This window comes from Neomonachus schauinslandi, chromosome 14, assembly GCF_002201575.2.
Source record: "Neomonachus schauinslandi chromosome 14, ASM220157v2, whole genome shotgun sequence".
NCBI lineage: Eukaryota > Metazoa > Chordata > Mammalia > Carnivora > Phocidae > Neomonachus > Neomonachus schauinslandi.
Genome location: NC_058416.1, coordinates 67926441 through 67947508, shown reverse-complemented (window position 1 = coordinate 67947508; position 21068 = coordinate 67926441). Strand labels below are relative to the sequence as shown.

General features: G+C 41.8%; 1 protein-coding gene across 1 annotated transcript; it reads left to right on the top strand.

Moving 5' to 3' along the window:
• Window positions 1-2160: 2160 nt before the first annotated feature.
• LOC110580015 (immunoglobulin lambda-1 light chain-like) lies at window positions 2161-20413 on the top strand. Its single transcript, XM_044921033.1, has 4 exons — window positions 2161-2240; window positions 2353-2645; window positions 2730-2778; window positions 20037-20413. Exons 1-4 carry the CDS (start codon window positions 2183-2185, stop codon window positions 20411-20413), a joined length of 777 nt encoding a protein of 258 aa, XP_044776968.1. The 5' UTR covers window positions 2161-2182.
• Window positions 20414-21068: the final 655 nt, after the last annotated feature.

Below are 21068 nucleotides of genomic sequence, written 5' to 3'. Positions count from 1 at the left end.
TGTGGCAACCAGGGGGCCCGTCCTTCCCATGCTTCTGTCTCACTGCATAGGTAAGGACAGGCTTCAGGGACACAGGATGGCCCCCCAGCCTATGTCAGCCACTCTGACTTAGAGGCACCAGAAAATTTACCTTGGTCCCTGTTCCACATCACCCATGAGTGTGTGTGTTTGCAGGTGTCTTGTCCAGCCTGTGCTGACCCAGCCACCCTCCCTTTCTGCCTCCCTGGGATCCTCATCCAGACTCACCTGAACCCTGAGCAGCGGCTTCAGTGTTTGCAACTACGCTATAAGCTGGTTCCAGCAGAAGATAGGGAGCCTTCCCTGGTATGTCCCGTACTACTAAGCAGACTCATATAAGCATCAAGGCTCCAGGGCCCCAAGTCGCTGCAGGCTGAGGATGAGGCTGACTATCACTGCGCTACAGCTCGCGGCAGTGGGAGCAGCTACCGTTCCTCACAGCGTCTCAGATAAGGAGGAAATGAGTCATAAATCCCTATGCACACAGATAATAGCTGTGAGCATTTTTTCAGTGAGAAACTTACCTACAGAAACATAAGGAGGGGGGTGGTCACCTGCAGAAAGTTCTGTCCTTGAACAATGGAAACACTCATGTTTGAATGTAAAGTAAGAGAAAATTGGGCATCCAAGGTACATACTGATGGATCAGGTAAAAGAGCCCAAGTGTACATCCCCACAGGGTCTGGAGAATGAATACAAGCTTCCCACCAAACATTCATCCAAATCAGTTTTACCATCTTATTCCTTAAAGTGTGACTTTGTGTCACTACTGATTTATCCACAGCTAATATATTGACAACACCCCTGGTCACAGACACAGTCTCCTCTCTCTGAACCAGCTACATGTGAACTTGGACCAGATCCTACAGACTCTCCCTGACAACACCCCCCACACTCTCCCTCCTCTTCTCCTCTCTGATCCCCTGTGCCTCAGGACTTCTGGCTCTGCCCCTGACTCTTGAGGTCTGATTTCCCTCTCCACACAGGATTTCATAGAAAACTGAAAATCATATTGCTCTATTTTCCTGTCTAAATGCTCCATCTCTGGGGAGGAGAATGACCAGAAAATAGAGCTGCCGGCAACCCCTCATATTCTCCTTCCTGCTGTCAACCCCAGGCTCTGCCTTTTAGCTCCCAACATGCCCAGTCAGTTTCTTTAATATGAAAGTAAAATTAATATATTTTTCTAAAAGTGATGTGTTTATCCTACCTTTCAGTATTTGCATATAGAACTTATTGATTTTTTTCCTCCTTCATAATTAGCTGATACTGTACCCATGATGAGGATTGATTTTGTTCCTTCTTCACAATTAGCTGATATGTACCCATGATGAGGATTGATTTTGTTCCTCCTTCACAATTAGCTGACACTGTACCCATGATGAGGACTGAAAGAATCCGTGGAGAAGGTGTCATCTGCCGATTTCAAAATATATGATTATTTTCCTTATCCCCTTGTCTCTTCAGTGCCTAGGGAACTTCTGGGAAAGAACTCTGGAAACCAGAGAGGAATCAGGTAAAAGGGAGGAAATCAGCCTCCTGCACAGAACTGGCCATGTGTCAGTGTGGACCCATCCCTGCTCTGGACTTGATCCTCATCTATGTGGTTCTACAAGAGTCACCACCTCAGTCCGGCCCCTTAAGCCGCCAAGAGAGGTGTGGACACACTCACTATGTGGAGCGAGAGTAGAGCAAAAGTGTGTCCTGACCTGATGGGAGGCCTCATAAGGAGACACATGGCCTGGCCCTAAGGAAGGTGACAGTGGACAGTGCAGTGGGGAGGCAGGAGTTCTCTCTGATGGGTCCATTGTGTCAGCAAGTCACACAATGCTGTTTCTGGGCGTGGACACCAGGGGGCACCACTCACCTGTATCTGAGGGGTCAGGGTTCAACAGAGCAGGGACCTGCCACCTGGCACTTCCTGTTCCCTCTTTTCTGGCTCACAACTGTGACCACCCAACCCCCTGTCCCACACAGCCCCTCCCCTGCCCAACGCCGTGACATGCTCAAACAGAGGGACATGACCCAGAGTCAGTGAGGGTTCAGAGCATTGGGGGTCTAATTTGCATGTTTGGTCCATCCCTCTCTCAGAGGATGAAGAGGGGAAGGGAGAGATGAGGGGAGGCTCTGCTCAGCTGTGGGGCCACAGAAGGCAGGATCGGTGATGACCTCCACCATGGCCTGGTCCTTTCTCCTCCTCACCCTCCTTGCTTATTGCACAGGTGACTGGATGCAGGGACAGGGGAAGGGGCCCTGGGAGGATACTTGGGCACTATTTCCTCCTCTTGTCTCCAGAACCAATCATCACCCTGTCTGTGTCTCTCCCCCTTGCAGGGTCCTGGGCCCAGTCTGTGCTGACTCAGCCACCTTCAGTTTCTGGGGCCCTGGGCCAGAAGGTCACCATCTCCTGCTCTGGAAGTTCATACAACAGTTTTTTGGGTGTGAACTGGTACCAACAGCTCCCAGGAAAGGCTCCTAAACTCCTCATATATGCTGGTAGCAATCGACCCTCTGGTGTCCCTGAACGATTTTCTGGCTCCAAAGCTGGTGACTCAGGCTCTCTGACCATCAATGGGCTCCAGGCTGAGGATGAGGCTGATTATTACTGCCAGTCCTTTGATCCTAGTGTAGGTGCTCACACAGTGCTCCAGGCCTGTGGGGAAGTGAGACAAAAACCTGCTGTCCCCACAGCAATGGAGCTCCCTATGCAGCTCCAACTTTTTGGCCAAGTCAGCAGCTGCTCTTTTGATGTAAACAGGGGTCTGAGACCCATCTCAAGGAATTTGTCTACAAAGTCTTTCCACATTCTTTTAAATTTCTCCTTGAAGCCTGTCCCTGGGAGCAAGATATTGTATGATTTCCTAAATTGAGCCCAAATTCCTGGGTTACAGGGGCAGGCTCTCCTGAGGACAGAGTCCATGACAGGTCAGGGTAGAAATAGGGTCACAGAATCCAGCTCTGTCTGAGTCGGGACACATCAGGAGTGTCCAATATGTGTCCTGGTACCAACAGCTCCCATGAATGGAGGACCAAATCCTCATCTATTTGATGGTTAGACCCCCTGGGGGCCCTGATCAATTCTCTGACTCCATGTCTGTCAACTCTGGCTCCCAGACCATCAATGGACTGAGGTCTAAAGATGAAGCCATTCCTCACTGTCCCTCTTGAGACTGAATGACAGGGTTCATCCAAGTCCCAGGCCCATGAGAACTGAGACCAGAACCCCTTTCTCATCTGCTGGGAGTGGGGAGGTGTACGCAGCTGCTCAGGCCAGGCTGTGTCTCCTGCTTCTGCTATTCCTGCTTTCACCAACATGGGTCCAAGTTCCATGCAGTGGAACCACCTAGGAGTGAGGGTTTCTCCTTCCCACTGTCCTCAAAGACACTCACTGCAGACCCTTCCTAGACAAATGGTCTCAAGGACACAGAAATGTTATCTAACCCATTAGGTTGGGGCACAGAGTCTCTTTGCACTGAAGTTAATGGATTAGGTGTAGCAGGTCCAGTGTGATGATCTCACTTCTGGCTTCTCAGGAATCTGGGCTCTCCATTCTTGGCCAATTACCCATTTCTAGAAGTTTTCAGACCTATAGAGTCCTCTTAATAGTCTTCAATAAGAATGCCTGTTCTTTTTGCTCACTGGGGTACTTTCTTCTGTCACTGTTGCACAAGCCCTGGAGTATCTATGGCTGAATCATGTATTTGGGTCTTTTGAAATAACTCCATGTCTATTCCCATCATTACTGAGCTCTAACCAGTAATTTTTCTTGTTCACTTCCATTGTCTAATACTTGCAGAAAGATGTTGAATAATAAAACTGAGGTCACATTTCCCTGTTCCTAAATTGTAGCAATGTCCTCCCTCCAGCCACCCATTAGCTAATTTCCTGACAACGGGGATGTGTTTTGTGTGTGGGGGAGAGAGTGTGGTATCATGGTATGAGTGTCTCTATTTGTTTCTATTTTATGTGGTTTTTATTAGGGGTTTGATTTCAACTTAATCAAAGGACCTTTCTAAGCCTAGTGATATCATGTTATTTTCATCTGTTGATTTATCAGTATGATATCTTAGAGCATTTATCAATATGGAATCTCACTCTATATCTGCAATAATACACTATGGACACAGTGTATGAATATATTAATCTGATAATGGAATCTCACCATTGACATTTTATTTAGAACATTTGTATCAGTATTTCATAATATTCCCCAATTTTCATTTTTCTGTATTTTATATATCAAGTGTATGTATCACTGTTATATTTCTTTCTATAAGAATTTAAATTTTCCATCATTTCAAACTATATCAAACAAGTGAAATCTATGATCCTTGAAGACTTGTGTTTCTTGTGAAGCTAATTGCATCTTATGCCTTTTTGAGGAGTTGTTTCTAATAATATTGTCTATTTTTTCTAAGGAAAATGGTCTGTAACTTATTTTTTTTAATTTAAATACAGTTAGCCCAGGTATAGTACATTGTTAGTTTTTGATATAATATTCAATGATTCACTAGTTGTGTGAATTCATTTTTTAATGGAACCATTTTTCTTCCTAGTAAAGTATGTTTTTATTTATTATTAATACAGCTTAGCAGTAGGATATTTTCATTTTTTAATTTATGTCCACATGTCATTTCTCTTTTGCATATTTATGTATTATCCATTTTCATTCAAAAGTTAGAAAGTGGTTTGTCCTGTTCTGTCATTTAAAAACCTGATTTTGAAGCACCAATTAGATTATTTTTTATTTAAATTCAATTAGCCAAGGTATAGTACATCATTAGCTTTGATATAATGTTCAATGATTCATCAGTTGAGTATAACACCCAATGCTCATCATATCACGTGCCCTCTTTAATTTGATCACCCCAGTTGACCCATCTCCCCAACCACCTCCCTTTCATCAACCCTCAGTTTGTTTCTCAGAGTCAAGAGTCTCATATGGTCTGTAGCCCTCTCTGATCAGTTTTCCCTCCCTTCCCCTATGATCTTCTGCACTATTCCTTATGGACCACATATAAGTGAAGCCATATGATAATTGTGTTTCTCTGATTTATTTCTCTGACTTATTTCACTTAACATAATACCCTCCAGTTCCATCCATGTCGATGTAAATGATAGGTATTCATCCTTTCTGATGGCTGAATAATATTCCATTGTATATATAAACCACATCTACTTTATCCATTCATCTGTTGAAGGACATCTCGGGCCTTCCACAGTTTGGCTATTGTGGACATTGCTGCTATGAACATTTGGGTTCGTGTGCCCCCCTTTTAACAACATCTGTATTTTGAGGTAAATACCCAGTAGTGCAATTGCTGGATCATAGGAGAGCTCTATATTTAACGTTCTGAGGAACCTCCATACTGTTTTCCAGAGTGGCGATACCAGCTTGTATTTCCACCAACAGTGTAAGAGGGTTCCCCTTTCTCCACATCCTTGCCAACATTTGTTGTTTCCTGTCTTTTTAATTTTAGCCATTCTGACTGGTGTAAAGTAGTATCTCATTGTGGTTTTGATTTGTATTTCCCTGACGGCAAGTGATATGGAGCATTTTTTCATGTGTCTGTTGGCCATTTGTATGTGTTCTGTGGAGAAATGTCTGTTCATGTCTTCTGCCCATTTCTTAACTGGATTATTTGTTTTTTGGGTGCTGAGTTTGAGAAGTTCTTTATAGATCTTGGATACCGGCCCTTTATCTGTAATGTCATTTGCAAATATCTCCTCCCATTCCATAGGTTGCCTTTTAATTCTGTTGACTGTTTCCTTTGCTTTTTATCTTGATGAAGTCCCAATAGTTCATTTTGCTTTTGTTTCCCTTGACTTTGAAGACTAGTCAAGCAACAAGTTGTTATGGCCACGGTCAAAGAGCTCGCTGCCTGTCTTCTCCTCTAGGATTTTGATGGATTCCTGTCTCACATTTAGATATTTGAACTGTTTTGCATTTATTTTTGTGTATGCTGTAAGAGAATGGTCCAGTTTTTTTTTTTTTCTTCTGCATGCGGCTGTCCAATTTACCCTATACCATTTATTGCAGAGACTGTCTTTTTTCCGTTGGATATTCTTTCCTGATTTGTCGAAGATTAGTTGCCCATAGAGTTGAGGGTCCATTTCTGGGCTCTGTATTCTGTTCCATTGATCTATGTGTCTGTTTTTGTGCCAGTAAAATACTGTCTTGATGATCACAGATTTGTAATACAGCTTGAAGTCAGGCAGTGTGATGCCCTCAGCTTTGGTTTTCTTTTTCAACATTCCCCTGGTGACTCGGGGTCTTTTCTGGTTCCATACAAATTTTAGGATGTTTGTTCCAGCTCTGTGGAAAAAAGTTGATGATGTTTTGATAGGGATAGCATCGAATGTGTAGTTTAATCTGGGCAGCATAGACAATTTAACAATGTTTATTCTTCCAATCCATGAGCATGGAATATTTTTCCATCTCCTTGTGTCTTCCTCAATTTCTTTCATAAGTGTTCTGTAGTTTCTAGAGTACTTGAACTCTGGTTAGGTATCTAATGTATTTTGGTGCAATTGTGAATGGGATCAATTCCTTAATTTCTCTTTCTTCATTCACATTGTTAGTGTATAGAAATGCAACTGATTTCTGTGCATTGATTTTTGTATCCTGCCATGGTGCTGAATTGCTGTATGAGTTTTAGGAATTTAGGGGTGGAGTCTTTGGATTTTCCATATAAAGTATCATGTCATCTGCAAAGAGAGAATGTTTGACTTCTTGTTTGTCAAATTTAATGCCTTTTATTCTTTTTGCTGTCTGACTGCTGAGGCTAGCACTTCTAGTAATATGTTGAACAATAGTGGTGAGAGTGGGCATCCCTGTCGTGTCCTTGTCCTTAAGGGAAAAGCTTTCAGTTTTTCCCCATTGAGAATGATATTCACTGTGGATTATTTGTATATAGCTTTTATGATATTGAGGTACGTTCCCTCTATCCCTCCACTGTGGAGAGTTTTAATCAATAAAGGATGCTTTATTAGGTCAAATGTTTCTCTGCATCAATTGGGAGGATCATATGGTTCTTGCCTTTTCTTTTATTAATGTGTTCTATCACACTGATTGATTTGTGAATGTTGAACCACTCTTGCATCCCATGAATAAATCCCACCTGGTCATGCTGAATAATCCTTTTAATGTATCATTGGATCCTATTGGCTTGGATCTTGGCGAGTATTTTTGCATCCAAGTTCATCAGGTATATTGGTCTGTAATTCTCCTTTTTGGTGTGGTCTTTGTCTGGTTTTGGGATCAAGGTAATGTTGGCCTCATAGAAAAAGATTAAAAGTTTTCCTTCCATTTCTATTTTTTGAAACAGCTTCAGTAGAATAGTATTATTTCTTCTTTAAATGTTTGGTAGAATTCCCCTGGGAAGCCATCTGGCCCTGGACTTCTCATGTTTTTGGAAGTTTTTTTATTACTGCTTCAATAGCCTTACTGTTTATTGGTCTGTTCAGATTGTCTATTTCTTCCTGTTTCAGTCTTGGTAATTTATAAAATTCCAGGAATGCACCCATTTCTTCCAGGTTGCCTAATTTGTTGGCATATAGTTTCTGGTAATAACTTCTAATAATTGTTTCTATTTCCTTGGTTTTAGCCATAATCTCTCCCCTTTCAATCATGATTTTATTAATTTGGGTCCTTTCTCTTTTCTTTTGGATAAGTCTGGCCGGAGGTTTATCGATCTTATTAATGCTTTCAAAGAACCAGCCTCTAGTTTCGTTGATCTGTTCTACTGTTTTTCTGGTTTCTATTTCATTGATTTCCGCTCTAAAGTTTATTATTTCTCTTCTCCTACTTGGTTTAGGCTATATTTGCTGTTCTTTCTCCACATCTTCCATGTGTAAGGTTAGGTTGTGCATTTGGTATTTTCCTATTTTTTTTGAGAGAGGCTTGGATGGCTAAGCAATTCCCTCTCAGTACCACCTTTGCAGTATCCCATAGGTTTTGCACTGATGTGTTTTCATTCTCATTAGTTTCAATGAATTGTTTAAGTTCTTCTTTCATTTCCTGATTGACCCTTTCATTCTTTAGCAGGATTTTCTTTAACCTCCAAGTGTTTGAGTTCCTTCTAATTTTTTTCTTGTGATTGAGTTCCAGTTTCAAAGCATTGTGGTCTGAAAATATGCAGGGAATAATCTTAATATTTTGGTGTGGGTTGAGACCTGATTTGTGAGCCAGTATGTGGTCTATTCTGGAGAAACTTCCATGTGCACTCGAGAAGAATGAGTATTCTGTTGTTTTAGGGTGAAATATTCGGTATATATCTGTGAAGTCCATCTGTTCCAATGTGTCATTCAAAGCTCTTGTTTCTTTGTTGATCTTCTGCTTAGATGATCTGTCCATTGTTGTGAGTGGAGTGTTGATGTCTCCTACTATTAATGTATTATTATCAATATGTTTCTGTGCTTATTAATTGGTTTGTATAATTGGCTGCTCCAACGTTGGGGGCATAGATATTTACAATCATTAGATCTTCTTGTTGGATAGACCCTTTAAGTATGCTAGTGTCCCCCTACATCTCTTACTAACTACAGTCTTTGGTTTAAAATCTAATTTGTCTGATATAAGGATTGCTACCTCAGCTTTCTTTTGAGGTCCATTAGCATGGTAAATGGTTCTCCATCCCTTCACTTTTAATCTGGAGGTGACTTTAGGTTGAAAATGAGTCTCTCGTAGGCAGCATATGGATGGATCCTTCTTTTTTGTCCAATCTGATACCCTGCGTCTTTTGATTGGAGCATTCAATCTATTTACATTCAAAGTAACTATTGAAAGATACGGGTTTAGTGCCATTGTATTGCCTGTAAAGTCCCTGTTTCTCTATATTGTCTCTGTTATTTTCTTGTCTGTATTATTCTTGGGGTCTCTCTTCACTTACAGAATCCCCCTTAATATTTCTTGTAGGGTTGGCTTCCGCGGTCACATATTCTTTTGCTTTCTGCCTGGCCTGGAAGCTCTTTTTCTCTCCATCCATTCTGAATGACAGCCTTGCTGGACAAAGTATTCTTGGCTGCATGTTCTTCTCATTTAGTATCCTGAATATGTCTTGCCACCCCTTTCTGGCTTGCTCGGTTTCTGTGGATAGGTCTGATGTTATTCTGATGATCCTCTCTCTGTATGTAAGAGATCCCTTCCCCCTTTCTGCTCTCAGGATAGCTTCCTTGGCTCTAAGATTTGCAAGCTTCACTATTATATGTCTGAGTGTTGATCTATTTTTATTGATTTGGGGAGGGTTCCTCTGTGCCTTTGGACGTGAATGTTTGTTTCCTTGCCCAGATTAGGGAAGTTCTCAGCCATGATTTGCTCAAATATGCCTTCAAGCCCCCTGTCTCTTTCCACCCCCCCTTGGATTCCAATGATCCTAATATTGGTTCTTTTTAATGTATCATTAAATTCTCTAAGTCTCTCTTAATATGCATTGAGTTGTTTTTCTCTTTTTTCTTCAATTTCCTTCCTTTCCATCAGCCTGTCCTCTAGATCACTTATTCTCTCTTCTGCCTCATTGACCCTAGCTGTTAGAGTATCAAGTTTAGACCGCATCTCATTCATAGCCTTTTTAAGTTTGGCATGGTTAGATCTCATTTCTGCCCTTATAGATGCTATATTGTCACGTAGGCTTTTTCCAAGCCTAGCTATTAACTTTATGATTGCTATCCTGAATTCTATCTCTGACATTTTATTTGTATCCATATCGATTAGCTCTATGGCAGAGGACACTGCCTCTTGTTCTTTTTTCTTGTTCTTTTTTTTTTCTTTTTTTTGTGAGTTCCTCTTTCTAGTCATTCTGTCCATACAACAATGGGTAGGAGAATGAAGAGAGTTCAAAATATCAACCATGACCCATGCAAAATGCAACCTGGTGCTCAATATTTTATTTTCCCCTGGCATTGGAATTTTACAGTCTTGTGGGATCTGTAGTCCTGGCTCCCATTATCTACCAGGTAAGCATCCATCCCTCTGGGGTCCCTGATTACTTCTCTGGATCCATTTCTGGGAATAAAACCACTCTTACACTCACTGGGGCTAAGCCAGAGCTTGAGACAAACTATCACTGTATGCTGTATGTGGGTGGTGGTGTTGCTCAGAGTGGCTCAGCCATTAGAGGCAGAAGAGAAAGTGAGAGGGGTGAAACACCACACCTCCATGGGGAAGGGAAGCTCCATGGCCCTATTCTCCTGTCCAGTGGTTCATTGCCATGTGCCCCATCTCCTCTCTCCCAGTGTGTCCCTCCAAGACCAGAACTCCTCTCTCCTTTTCTGCCTAGATTGATGGGGAGTGGGCTCAGGTCCAAGATATATCCACTAACAGTAAGGCTCAGTGACTTCACTGCTCCTTGTAAGATGTTTCTCATTCAAATTCATCAACAGACATGCCCATATAACCATATTCCAATACAAGCCTCAAAAACAAAGTCTCAAAAATACAACCTAACCTTACTATACCTAAAGGAGCTGATAAAAGAACAGTAAATAAAACCTAAATTCAGCAGGAGAAGAGAAATAATAAAGATTAGAGCAGAAATCAATGATATAGAAATAAAAACAGTAGAAAAGATTAACAAAATAGGGAGCTAGTTCTTTGAAGGAATTAAGTAAATTGATAAACCCCTAGCCAGACTTATAAAAAGAAAAGGGAAAGGACCAAATACATAAAATCACATATGAAAGAGCACAAAACACAGCCAGCACTGTAGAAATACAAAGAATCATACAAAAATATTATGAGCAAGTATATGCCAATAATTAGGCATTCTGGAAGAAATGGATGCATTCCTAGAAACATAAACTACCAAAGCTGAAATACTAAGAAAGATAAAATCTGAACAGACTCACAAGCAGCAAAGAAATTGAAGTAGTAATCAAAACTCTCCCAGCAAAGAAGAGTCCAGAGCCGGATGGTTTCCCAGGGGTATTTTACCAATCATTTAAGGAAGAATTAATACCTATTCTTCTGAAACTGTTCCAAAAAATAGAAATGGAAGGAAGATGTGCAACCCATTCTATGAGGCCAGTATTACCTTGATCCCAAAACCAAAGACGCCACTAAGAAGAATTACAGACCAAGATCCCTGATGAACATGAATGTAAAAGTCCTCAACAAGATCCTAGCCTAGGATCCAACAGTACATTAAAAGAATTACCCACCACAACCAAGTGGGATTTATTCCTGGGTGGCAATGATGGTTTAACATCTGCAAATCAATCATTGTGATACACCACATTAAGAAAGAACAAGAACCACATGATCTTCTCAATAGATGCAGAAGAAGTGTTTGATAAAACACAACATTTTTTTTCTTGATTAAAACTCTCTGCAGTGTACTGACAGAGGGAACATACCTCAATATCATAAAACCATGTAAGAAAAACCCATAGTGAATATCAATCATTCTCAATGGAGGAATACTGAGTGCTTTTCCCCTAAGGTCAGGAACACAATAGGAATGTCCCTCTCACCACTCTTGTTCAACATACTGCTGGAAAGCCTAGTCTCAGTGTGCATACAACAAGTAGAAATAAAAGGCATCCAAATCAGCAAGGAAGAACTCAAACTTTCACTCTTCACAGATGACATAATACTCTATGTTGAAAACCCAAAAGATTACAGCCAAAAATTGCCAGAACTCTTACAAGAATTCAACAAGTAGAAGGATATAAAATCAAAGCACAGAAATCAGTTGCATTTCCATAGACTAATAATGAGACAGAAAGAAGAGAAATTAAGGAATTGAGCCCATTTACAATTGCACCAAAAACCATAAGATAGCTTTGAATAAACTGAACCAAAGAGGCAAAGGATCTGCACTCTGAAAACTATAGAAAATTCATGAAAGAAGTTGAGGAAGGCACATAGAAATGGAAAAACAGTCCATGCTCATGGGTTGGAAGAACAAATATTGTAAAAATATCTGGGCTCCACAGAAGAATGTACACATTCAAGGCAATCCCTATCAAAACATCATCAACATTTTTCAAAGACCTGGGTAAACCTAAATTTTGTATGGAACAAATAAAATGCTTGGATAGCCAAAGGAATGTGATGTGATGAGCCCTGGGTGTTACACACAACTAATGAATCTTTGAACATTATATCGAAAACTAATGATGTACTATATGTTGCCTAACTGAATTTAAATAAAAAGAAAAAAATGTTGGTGGCATCACAATTCCAGATTTAAAGCTATATTACAAAGTTGTAATCATCAGTCTAGTATGGTACTGGCACAAAAACAGACACATAATCAATGGAACAGAATAGAGAACCCTGAAATGGACCCTCAAGTCTACGGGCAACTAATCTTTGACAAAGCAGCAAAGAATATCCAATGGAAAAAAAGACAGTCTCTTCAACAAATGTTGGGAACATTGGACAGCCACATGCAGAAGAATGAAACTGAACCATTTTCTCACACTATACACAAAAATAAACTCAAAATGGATTAAATACCTAAATGTGAGTCAGGAATCCATCAAAATCCTAGAGGAGAACACAGGCAACGACCTCTTTGAGCTTGGCCATAGCAACTTGTTGCTTGACTAGTCTTCAAAGGTAAGGGAAACAAAAGCAAAAATGAACTATTGGGACTTTATCAAGATAAAAAGCTTTTGCACAGCAAAGGAAACAGTAGACAAAATCAAAAGACAACCTACAGAATGGGAGAAGATATTTGCAAATATCTTATCAGATAATGGGCTAGTATCCAAAATCTATAAAGAACTTATCAAAGTCAACACCCAAAATGCAAATAATCCAGTCAAGAAATGGTCAGAAAACATGAACAGACATTTGTCCAAAGAAGACTTACAAATGGGGGTGGCTGGGTGGCTCAGTTGGTTAAGCGACTGCCTTCAGCTCAGGTCATGATCCTGGAGTCCCTGGATCGAGTCCCGCATCAGGGTCCCTGCTTGGCAGGGAGTCTGCTTCTCCCTCTGACCCCCCCCCTTTTATGTGCTTTCTCTCTCTCATTCTCTCTCTTTCAAATAAATAAGTAAAATCTTAAAAAACAAAAACAAAAACAAATGGCCAGCAGACACATGAAAAAATGCTCCACATCACTTGCATCAGGTAAATAGAAATCAAAACAAAGAGATACCACCTCATACCAGTCAGAATGGCTAAAAATAATAAGTCAGGAAACAACAAATGTCTGCGAGAGGGGAACCCTCTTATGCTGTTGGTGGGACTGCAAGCTGGTACAGTCACTCTGGAAAACTGTATGGAGTTTCCTCAAGAAGTTAAAAATAGGGATGCCTAGGTGGCTCAGTCAGTTAAGAAGTTAAAAACAGAGCTACTCTACAACCCAGAAATTGCACTCCTAGGTATTTACCCAAAGGTTACAAATATAGTGATGGGAAGGGGCACTGGCACCCCAATGTTTATAGCAGCAATAAACAATAGCTAAACTGTGGAAATAGCCCATATGTCCATCAACAGTTGAATGGATAAAAAAAAGTGGTATATAGGGGCACCTGGGGGGCTCAGTCGTTTGGCATCTGCTTTCAGCTTGGGTCGTTATTCCAGGGTCCTGTGATCGGGTCCCGCATCGGGCTCTTCGCTTGGTGGGAAACCTGCTTCTCCCTCTCCCACTCCCCCTGCTTGTGTTCTCTCTCTCACTGTTTCTCTCTGTCTCTGTCCAATAAATAAATTTTTAAAAATCTCAAAAAAAAGAGTGGTATATATATATGGGCTGAGGACCAAGAATATATATACACATAATGGAATATTGCACAGCCATCAAGAAAATGAAATCTTAGTATTGCATGATGTAGATGGAACTAGTGGGTATTATACTAAGAGAAATAAGTCAATCAGAGAAAGACTATTATCATTTGATTTCACTCATATGTGGAATTTAAGAAACAAAAAAGAGGATCATAGGGGAAGGGATGGAATAATAAAAAAGAGAGGAAATCAGAGAGAGAGGCAAACCATAAGAGACTCTTAACTACAGGAAATAAGCTGAGGTTTGCTGGAGGGGATATGGTGGGGGGATGAGTTAACTGGGTAATGGGCAATAAGGAGGGCACTTGATGTAATGAGCACTGGGTGTTACATGTCACTGCTGAATCACTAAACTCTAGCTCTGAAACTAATAATACACTCTATGTTAATTAATTGAATTTTAAAAAAAGGAACCAGGAAAATCAAACCTTGAATGAGATAGAAGAATACACTGCCACTAACACTAGGGTTACTCAGTTGCTGAAATTACAGGACAGATATAGGCAACAATCGTAAAATTCATCTGGTGAGCAACTATAGATGATCTTGGAACAAATGGAAAAGATAGAAATGCCGAACTGAAGTAGAAGTTTTTATCAAAAACAAACCAAATGGAAATTATAGAACTGAAAAACACAATAGATGAAATTAATAAAGAAAACTCTCTGAACAAACTCAAAAATAGGTAACACCTATTTGTTATTTCTTTGTTGAAAGCACAAATGTGCTACATTCCTTCTGCACAATTCCCTCCACCATGACTATTCTCCTATGGCTGTCACTAGGTGGCACTGTGCACCTGCTGAGAGCTGGCAAGGCCTGAAACCAACTGAAATGGTCCCACCTGACTGGGCCCTGCACCCATGCTCACTGGCATGAGAGGTGACAGCATTTGCTACCTCCCAGGGGACAAACTCAGAGCTCTTGACCTCCCCAGAGCTCCTCTTTGGAGTGAAGCTATTAGCTGGGCTGAGTACCCAGAATTAAATGGCCCTGTGGGCTCGTATTTGCATCATGCACCATCAAGCACTCCCTTTACCCCTGGAGCTGAGGAGGAGGTAAAGGACACATTCCAGAGACCAGCACTAGCTGTCAGTGGAGGTCACTAGAGGTCAGTGGATCTGTGGAAAGTCCACACCATGACCTGGACTCTTCTCCTCCTCCTCCTCACCCACTGCCCAGGGTCACGGAGATTTCAAAAGTCAGCCTTTGGAGGGATAGCTCTGCCTTTATTCTTCATTCCTATCATATGTCTATTTTCATTTCAGGGACAAGTTCTCAGGCTGTGGTGACTCGGGGGCCCTCACTGACTGTGTCCCCAGGAAGGACAGTCACTCACCTGTGGCTCCAGAACTGGAGCAGTCACTAATGCTCACTATCCATACTGGTTCCAGCAGAAGCCTGGCCAAGTCCCCAGGGCATTGATTTAGGCGACAAGCAATAAACACTCATGGACCCCCACCAAGTTCTCAGGTTTTGTCCTTGGGGGAAAATCTACCCTGACCCTCGCTGGTGCCCAGCCCAGGGATAAGGCTGAATACCACTGGGGGTTACTGTTATAGTGGTGCTTGGTGCAGTGAGAGACACAGAAGAGGAAGCAAAACATAAAGGTGTTTTCACCAAGTGTGGGTACAACTATGATCATGTCATATTGGCATCCCATGACCAGATACCTGACTTCAGGACAAATGAAATATTAACCATCCATGCAGAGATGGGGATGGGATGGGTCTGAATTTTTACAAATTATTTGATCCACTTTGGAACATTAAAAAATTTTTAATACTTTATCAAAATATTAAATATATGCATGTTTTGACTCAGTATTATATTTTTAAAAAGTAAGTATTAAAGAAAATTATCTACCTAAGACACTTAAGAATGAATATACAAATATGTCCAGTTCAGAGTTGTTGATAATGAAAAATAATTGAAACCAACAGGGATGTTTCTCATTGGAAAAGTGGCCAAATTATACCAAATCATCCCATGGAATAAAGATGAACTATGAATCCAAATGAGACAGACCTACATGTACTGTCAAACAAAGATCACCAATTACGTGTTATGTGGAAATGCTGGTCATGGAACAATGGAACACAAAAAGCAAGATCTCATTATGTAATAATAATAGTATATATTGTTATATACTCATAAGTGTATTTATTTATTTTATGTATTTATATATCTTATATATAATTTATATAAGTATATATTTATAGAATATATATAAATTATATATATATTTATCTATTAAATATATAAATTCATATATATAAATTATATATATATAATTTATATATACATAAATTACTACAGCACATCCTTTAAAGTGTTAACAGTTATCCATTCAGGAAGGAAGTGGCAGTGGAACAGAAGAGTGGGCTTTCGGTGGGCAGCATCATATTAATTTTATAGACCACTAATAGAAATGTTATTAAATATCAATCTTTGTCTTAGATAATTTACAAAATTTGAGAAAAACATCTTAAATATATCAGAGTTAGTACAAAATAATTATTATAAGGATACAATAACTATTAAAGCATAAATGAGAACACACAGAAGTAATCAAAGACAAAAAACATGTCCCTGAGAGCATATTTTTGTGACAAAGACAGATATAAGGACAAGATATATGCCATGGGGACTGGTGAACCTAAGAGGAGACCCTGACAACAACAACAATAACCAAATAAGTCAACCTTTAAGGGTACCCCAGGTAGAATTATCACCAGGGTAGAACCAATGGGATTCTCTGTGGAACTTTAAGCCTTAAGCTTGATTCAAGTGAATTATGTCCCATTAATGAAACCAGGGACAAAGTAGAAGCAAAGTCAGAACATCAGGTATTCCTGAAATATCTCATAACATAAATATTTCCCTTAGCTGTCTACCTGAGGGCACTGATGCTCTGGAAAAATGAATGGTTCAACCCTAGAACTGAGCTGCTCGTTCTACTGCTCTGCGTGTTGACATCAGAAAGGTCCACCTGAAAGTTCAGAAAGTCCTTCCAGGAGTGCTGGGCAGTGTGACATAGGCTGGGGGGCATGGTGTCTGATGTCAGCAGGGAGTGCTGGTGGGCTGCTGCTGAGAGATCAGGGGTCTGGGTCTGGGTCAGGAAGACCAGGAAAATCTATCACTGGCCCTTGCATCCTTAAGAAGCAGGTTCCTCATTGTGGGTGACTATCCTGCACCTGGGCCCCCCAAAGCAACATGAGCCCTGAGCTCTGAATCACACGTGCCTCATATTTTGTCCTCCACTCCATCACAGAGTAAACTGATTTTCATGGAAAGATAGAAGGACAGGACAGTCCCACAACAAAAATAAATTTGCTTCCTGAGCTCAAGCTTCAATGAAACCTGGGCAAAGGATAGGACACAGAAGAGGAGTGACTGTCTCCATGCCAACAATTGGGCCTCAGCAAGCAGAGCTCAAGGGCTTCTCCACCATGGCCTGGATTCTTCTCTTCACCTCCTCACTGATTGAATAGAGAGTTTCCATTAAGGGAAAGCGAAAGGGTGGGGGTAGGGCTCTGGTCTTTTCTCCTATGTTCTAGACACACGTGGCTGTCATCCCATTCTTTCTGTCACCTTCTGACCCTGTCTCCAGGGTTGAGACAGATGGGGCTGGTTTTGCCATCCACAGTGTCTAAGTCTTTGTTTTAAAAATGGTTTAAAATATATATGAAAATAGAGGGCATGTATCCTAAGTTCATTTTCTCACTCTAGCAAATCAGTGGGGGCGGGGGATGGGGTGGGGAACACATTCCAACAGAAGAGTATCAGATGGAAAAATTACAGGATGATCTCATTTATGAACATATCTGATACTTGCACAAATGACTTAACACATAAGCCACTAGAATCATGTTATCTCCGAAAAAATTCACCTTGACCACCAGGGCAGATTGGGGCTGAGACCAGTTGTGTGCAGTCTCCCAGTGTTGAGGAACATGGAATGTGGGGGATGTGAAGAGACACTGAACCATGTGTCCGATGCCTGAACCAGGGTAGAGCTCCTGCGCTTCCAATGGTGGTTCCCTGACCCTCCGTGGGAAAGAAGAGTGAAGTCAACAGACACACCACAAGGGACACAGTGATCTCTAGAGCACATGGACAGCCTGCCTCAGCATGTCCTCTCAGATACAAGCACAGTCCAGAGGGTGTTCCTACCTGATTTATTTATTTTTATTTTTTTAAAAGATTTTATTTATTTATTTGACAGAGAGAGAGAGAGAGAGAGAGACAGCGAGAAAGGGAACACAGCAGGGGGAGTGGGAGAGGGAGAAGCAGGCTTCCCGCTGGGCAGGGAGCCCAATGTGGGGCTCGATCCCAGGACCCTGGGATCATGACCTGAGCCAAAGGCAGACGCTTAACAACTGAGCCACCCAGGCGCCCCTCCTACCTGATTTATATAGGAAAACTCAGGACCATCAGGGGGCGCTGCTCTACCACCTTCCTGCGTGTTAGGCGTCCCTGGCATGCAGGGTGCTTCTCCCATCTCCAGCCAATGAATCCCAGCATTACCTCTGATTGTGGATCCCTACTCAGATCTGCCCCCATGGGGAAGTGAATGGGACCCTGGTGTCTGGGGAATGCCCAAGATAATGTGTCTGAGTGGCCACCCTCTGGGACCTTGCTGCTAATTATGACTTCCAAATGTGTCCATGATGAAATATGCAGTAAGTGTGTGAGCCATTTATCTTCCATCATTTCAGTTGTTATTGTGTACCTATCATTTTCATTTATGCCAATACTTTATAGTGACTTAGGGAAACTGATATTAATCAGTTTTCAGCTTTCAAATTCTTTCTTTTTTCTTGAATGTCAATACTGCTCCTAACCTCAAAATCTGATATATATGAAAGTACCCAATGGTCTCTAAAGTATCCCGAGCATTAGTTTAGTAGGACCGCATTTAGTATGAGTATTTTTCTCTGACATGAGTTGTGGTTCTCAAACACATGCAAAGAGACAGGAAAAGTATCCTGAAAGAGTTATCAAATCAACAATTTACTAGTGATTCCAAAATGAATGCCAATCATATTTATAACTCATCCTGAGAAAAGCACCAACCCTGAGCCTCGTCAAACTCCTTAACACTCCTGACAGTCCTCCTAACTACCAGGCTCTTCTCCAGACTTCTAGGTTCTTCTACTCCTCAGCAGAACACAAAGGGAAAGTGAGTTGAAAATGGACCTTGATAGTCACACCCACTTGTTCACACAGTGTCTTTTTTAATTTCATTAATTTCTTTTTTAAGTAAGTGGTATGTCCAATGTGGGGCTTGAACTCAAAACCCCAAGATCAAGCATCATATGCTTTATGAACTGAGCCAGTCAGGCACACGGTATCCTTTTCATTTATGATCATGAGCCACACTTGTCTCTATCTGTTATACCCGATGTGGACAGTTGTTTCAGAATTTCATGGTGACCCTCTGACCGTTCCTCCTCAAAGGCTACAGTTACATTGATGGACTTCATGGAGTAGACAGCTTCTTAGAACAGACAAGCTTGGCCTCTCAAGCCTGGAGGGTCAGTCAGTATATGCACCCTGAGCCCTGCTATGCTTCTCCATGGCTGCCAGAAACAGGTTTTAGGACTGAATCAGAGGAGACCCTGTTCCTTCAACCCCAAGATGGGGGCTCTGAGATTCCCAGTGGATTCACTACTGGAGGAGTGACCACTAAGATCCAACAAGGAGACAATCAGGGATGTCACTGGGGAGGGCAGAAAATGTTCCCAGGGCTGGGGTAGATTTGGAATGAACTAGAAGGAAGGTTAGGACGTGTAAAACATACCCATGTCCTTAGTCTCAACCTTTCCAGAGAAGAGACTTGGGACTGAGGTCACCAGACATGTGAGGGAGCTGATTTGGTGAAAGACGCCATCCCTGTCAATGAATGTCCCAGTCACCCTGCAGTCATTGGTCTGTGTGAAGCCCCAGCTTATGCTTCATTCAAATTCTCCTGCAGGGGACATCAGGGTGACACTGGGCAGGGAGAGAGAGGAAGCTGATTTGCATGAAGCACCTTCTCTTCCTAATGGGTCTGGACACATGAAAAGGCCCGGGGATGCCCCACTCCCGCTCAGGAGCCTGAGGTGGCTGCATCTTGTGAGGGTCCCCACCATGGCCTGGACAGTGATTCTTCTTGGGCTCCTCACTTACGGCTCAGGTCAGGGGAGGGGACTCTGCATCCTTGAAGGGCACATAAAATCAAGGTCTCAGGGTGACCCTTGTCTCCCATAACAACACCTGTCTCTCCTCTTGGTTTTAGGAGCAGACTCTCAGAATGTGGTGACCCAAGAGCCATCACTGACCGTGTCTCCCGGACGGACAGTCACACTCACCTGTGCCCTTAGTTCTGGTTCAGTCTCTATGGGTAACTACCCCAGCTGGTACCAGCAGACCCTAGGCCAGCCTCCTCGCATGATTATCAACAGCACAAATGGCTGCCCCTCTGGGGTCCCTGACCGCTTCTCTGGATCCATCTCTGGGAACAAAGCCGCCCTCGCCATCACGGGGGCCCAGCCCGAGGATGAGGCTGACTATTACTGTGTTCTGTATTCTGGTGGTTATACTTACACAGTGATTTACATCAATGGGGAAGTGCAACCAGAACCTCCTCATGGGCTCATAACTGCTCAGTCTTAGGGGCAGGAAAGAAAGTGAGGAGGGGGAATAGTCAACACCACCATGGGAGGAGAGGCTTCCTGGCCCCATTCTCCCCTCCAATGGTTCCTTGTCATATGCCCCAATCCCGACTCTCCCATGGTGTGTCCATCTCTCCAGTGCGACCCCACAAGCCTGTGCTTCATCCCTCCTTCTCTGTTTATAGTGATGGGGAGGGGGCTCAGGTCCAAAATATATCCACAAACAGTGAGATTCAGTGAGCTCACTGCTCCTTGTGAGATGCTTCTTATTCAAAGGACATTGACAACCATGTCCTCATTCAGTAATTTGATGATGGAGAACAAAACTCATTGAACATTTCTTCATCTCAGTCATGAGCTGGATCCATAGCCCATCTGCTGTTCTGCTCCACATGCCAGATGCTTCTAGTCAGTGTGCAGTAAAGATCATGAGGGAGAAGAAGCATTTGGAAAAGTTCAAGTGTGAATGCTGTCTGAGAGTGTTAATTCTCTTCTGATATCCATGTTCCACAATTTTTATTTCTTCTAATTTGGGTCAGCACTTAATTAACTATGGCAGTACTTACCTTATTAATAGTGTAATTTTAAAACTTCTTGAAAAGTTAATAACAAATATGAGGTATAGTCAAAAAATCATTTTTTTTTAATTTTGGAAA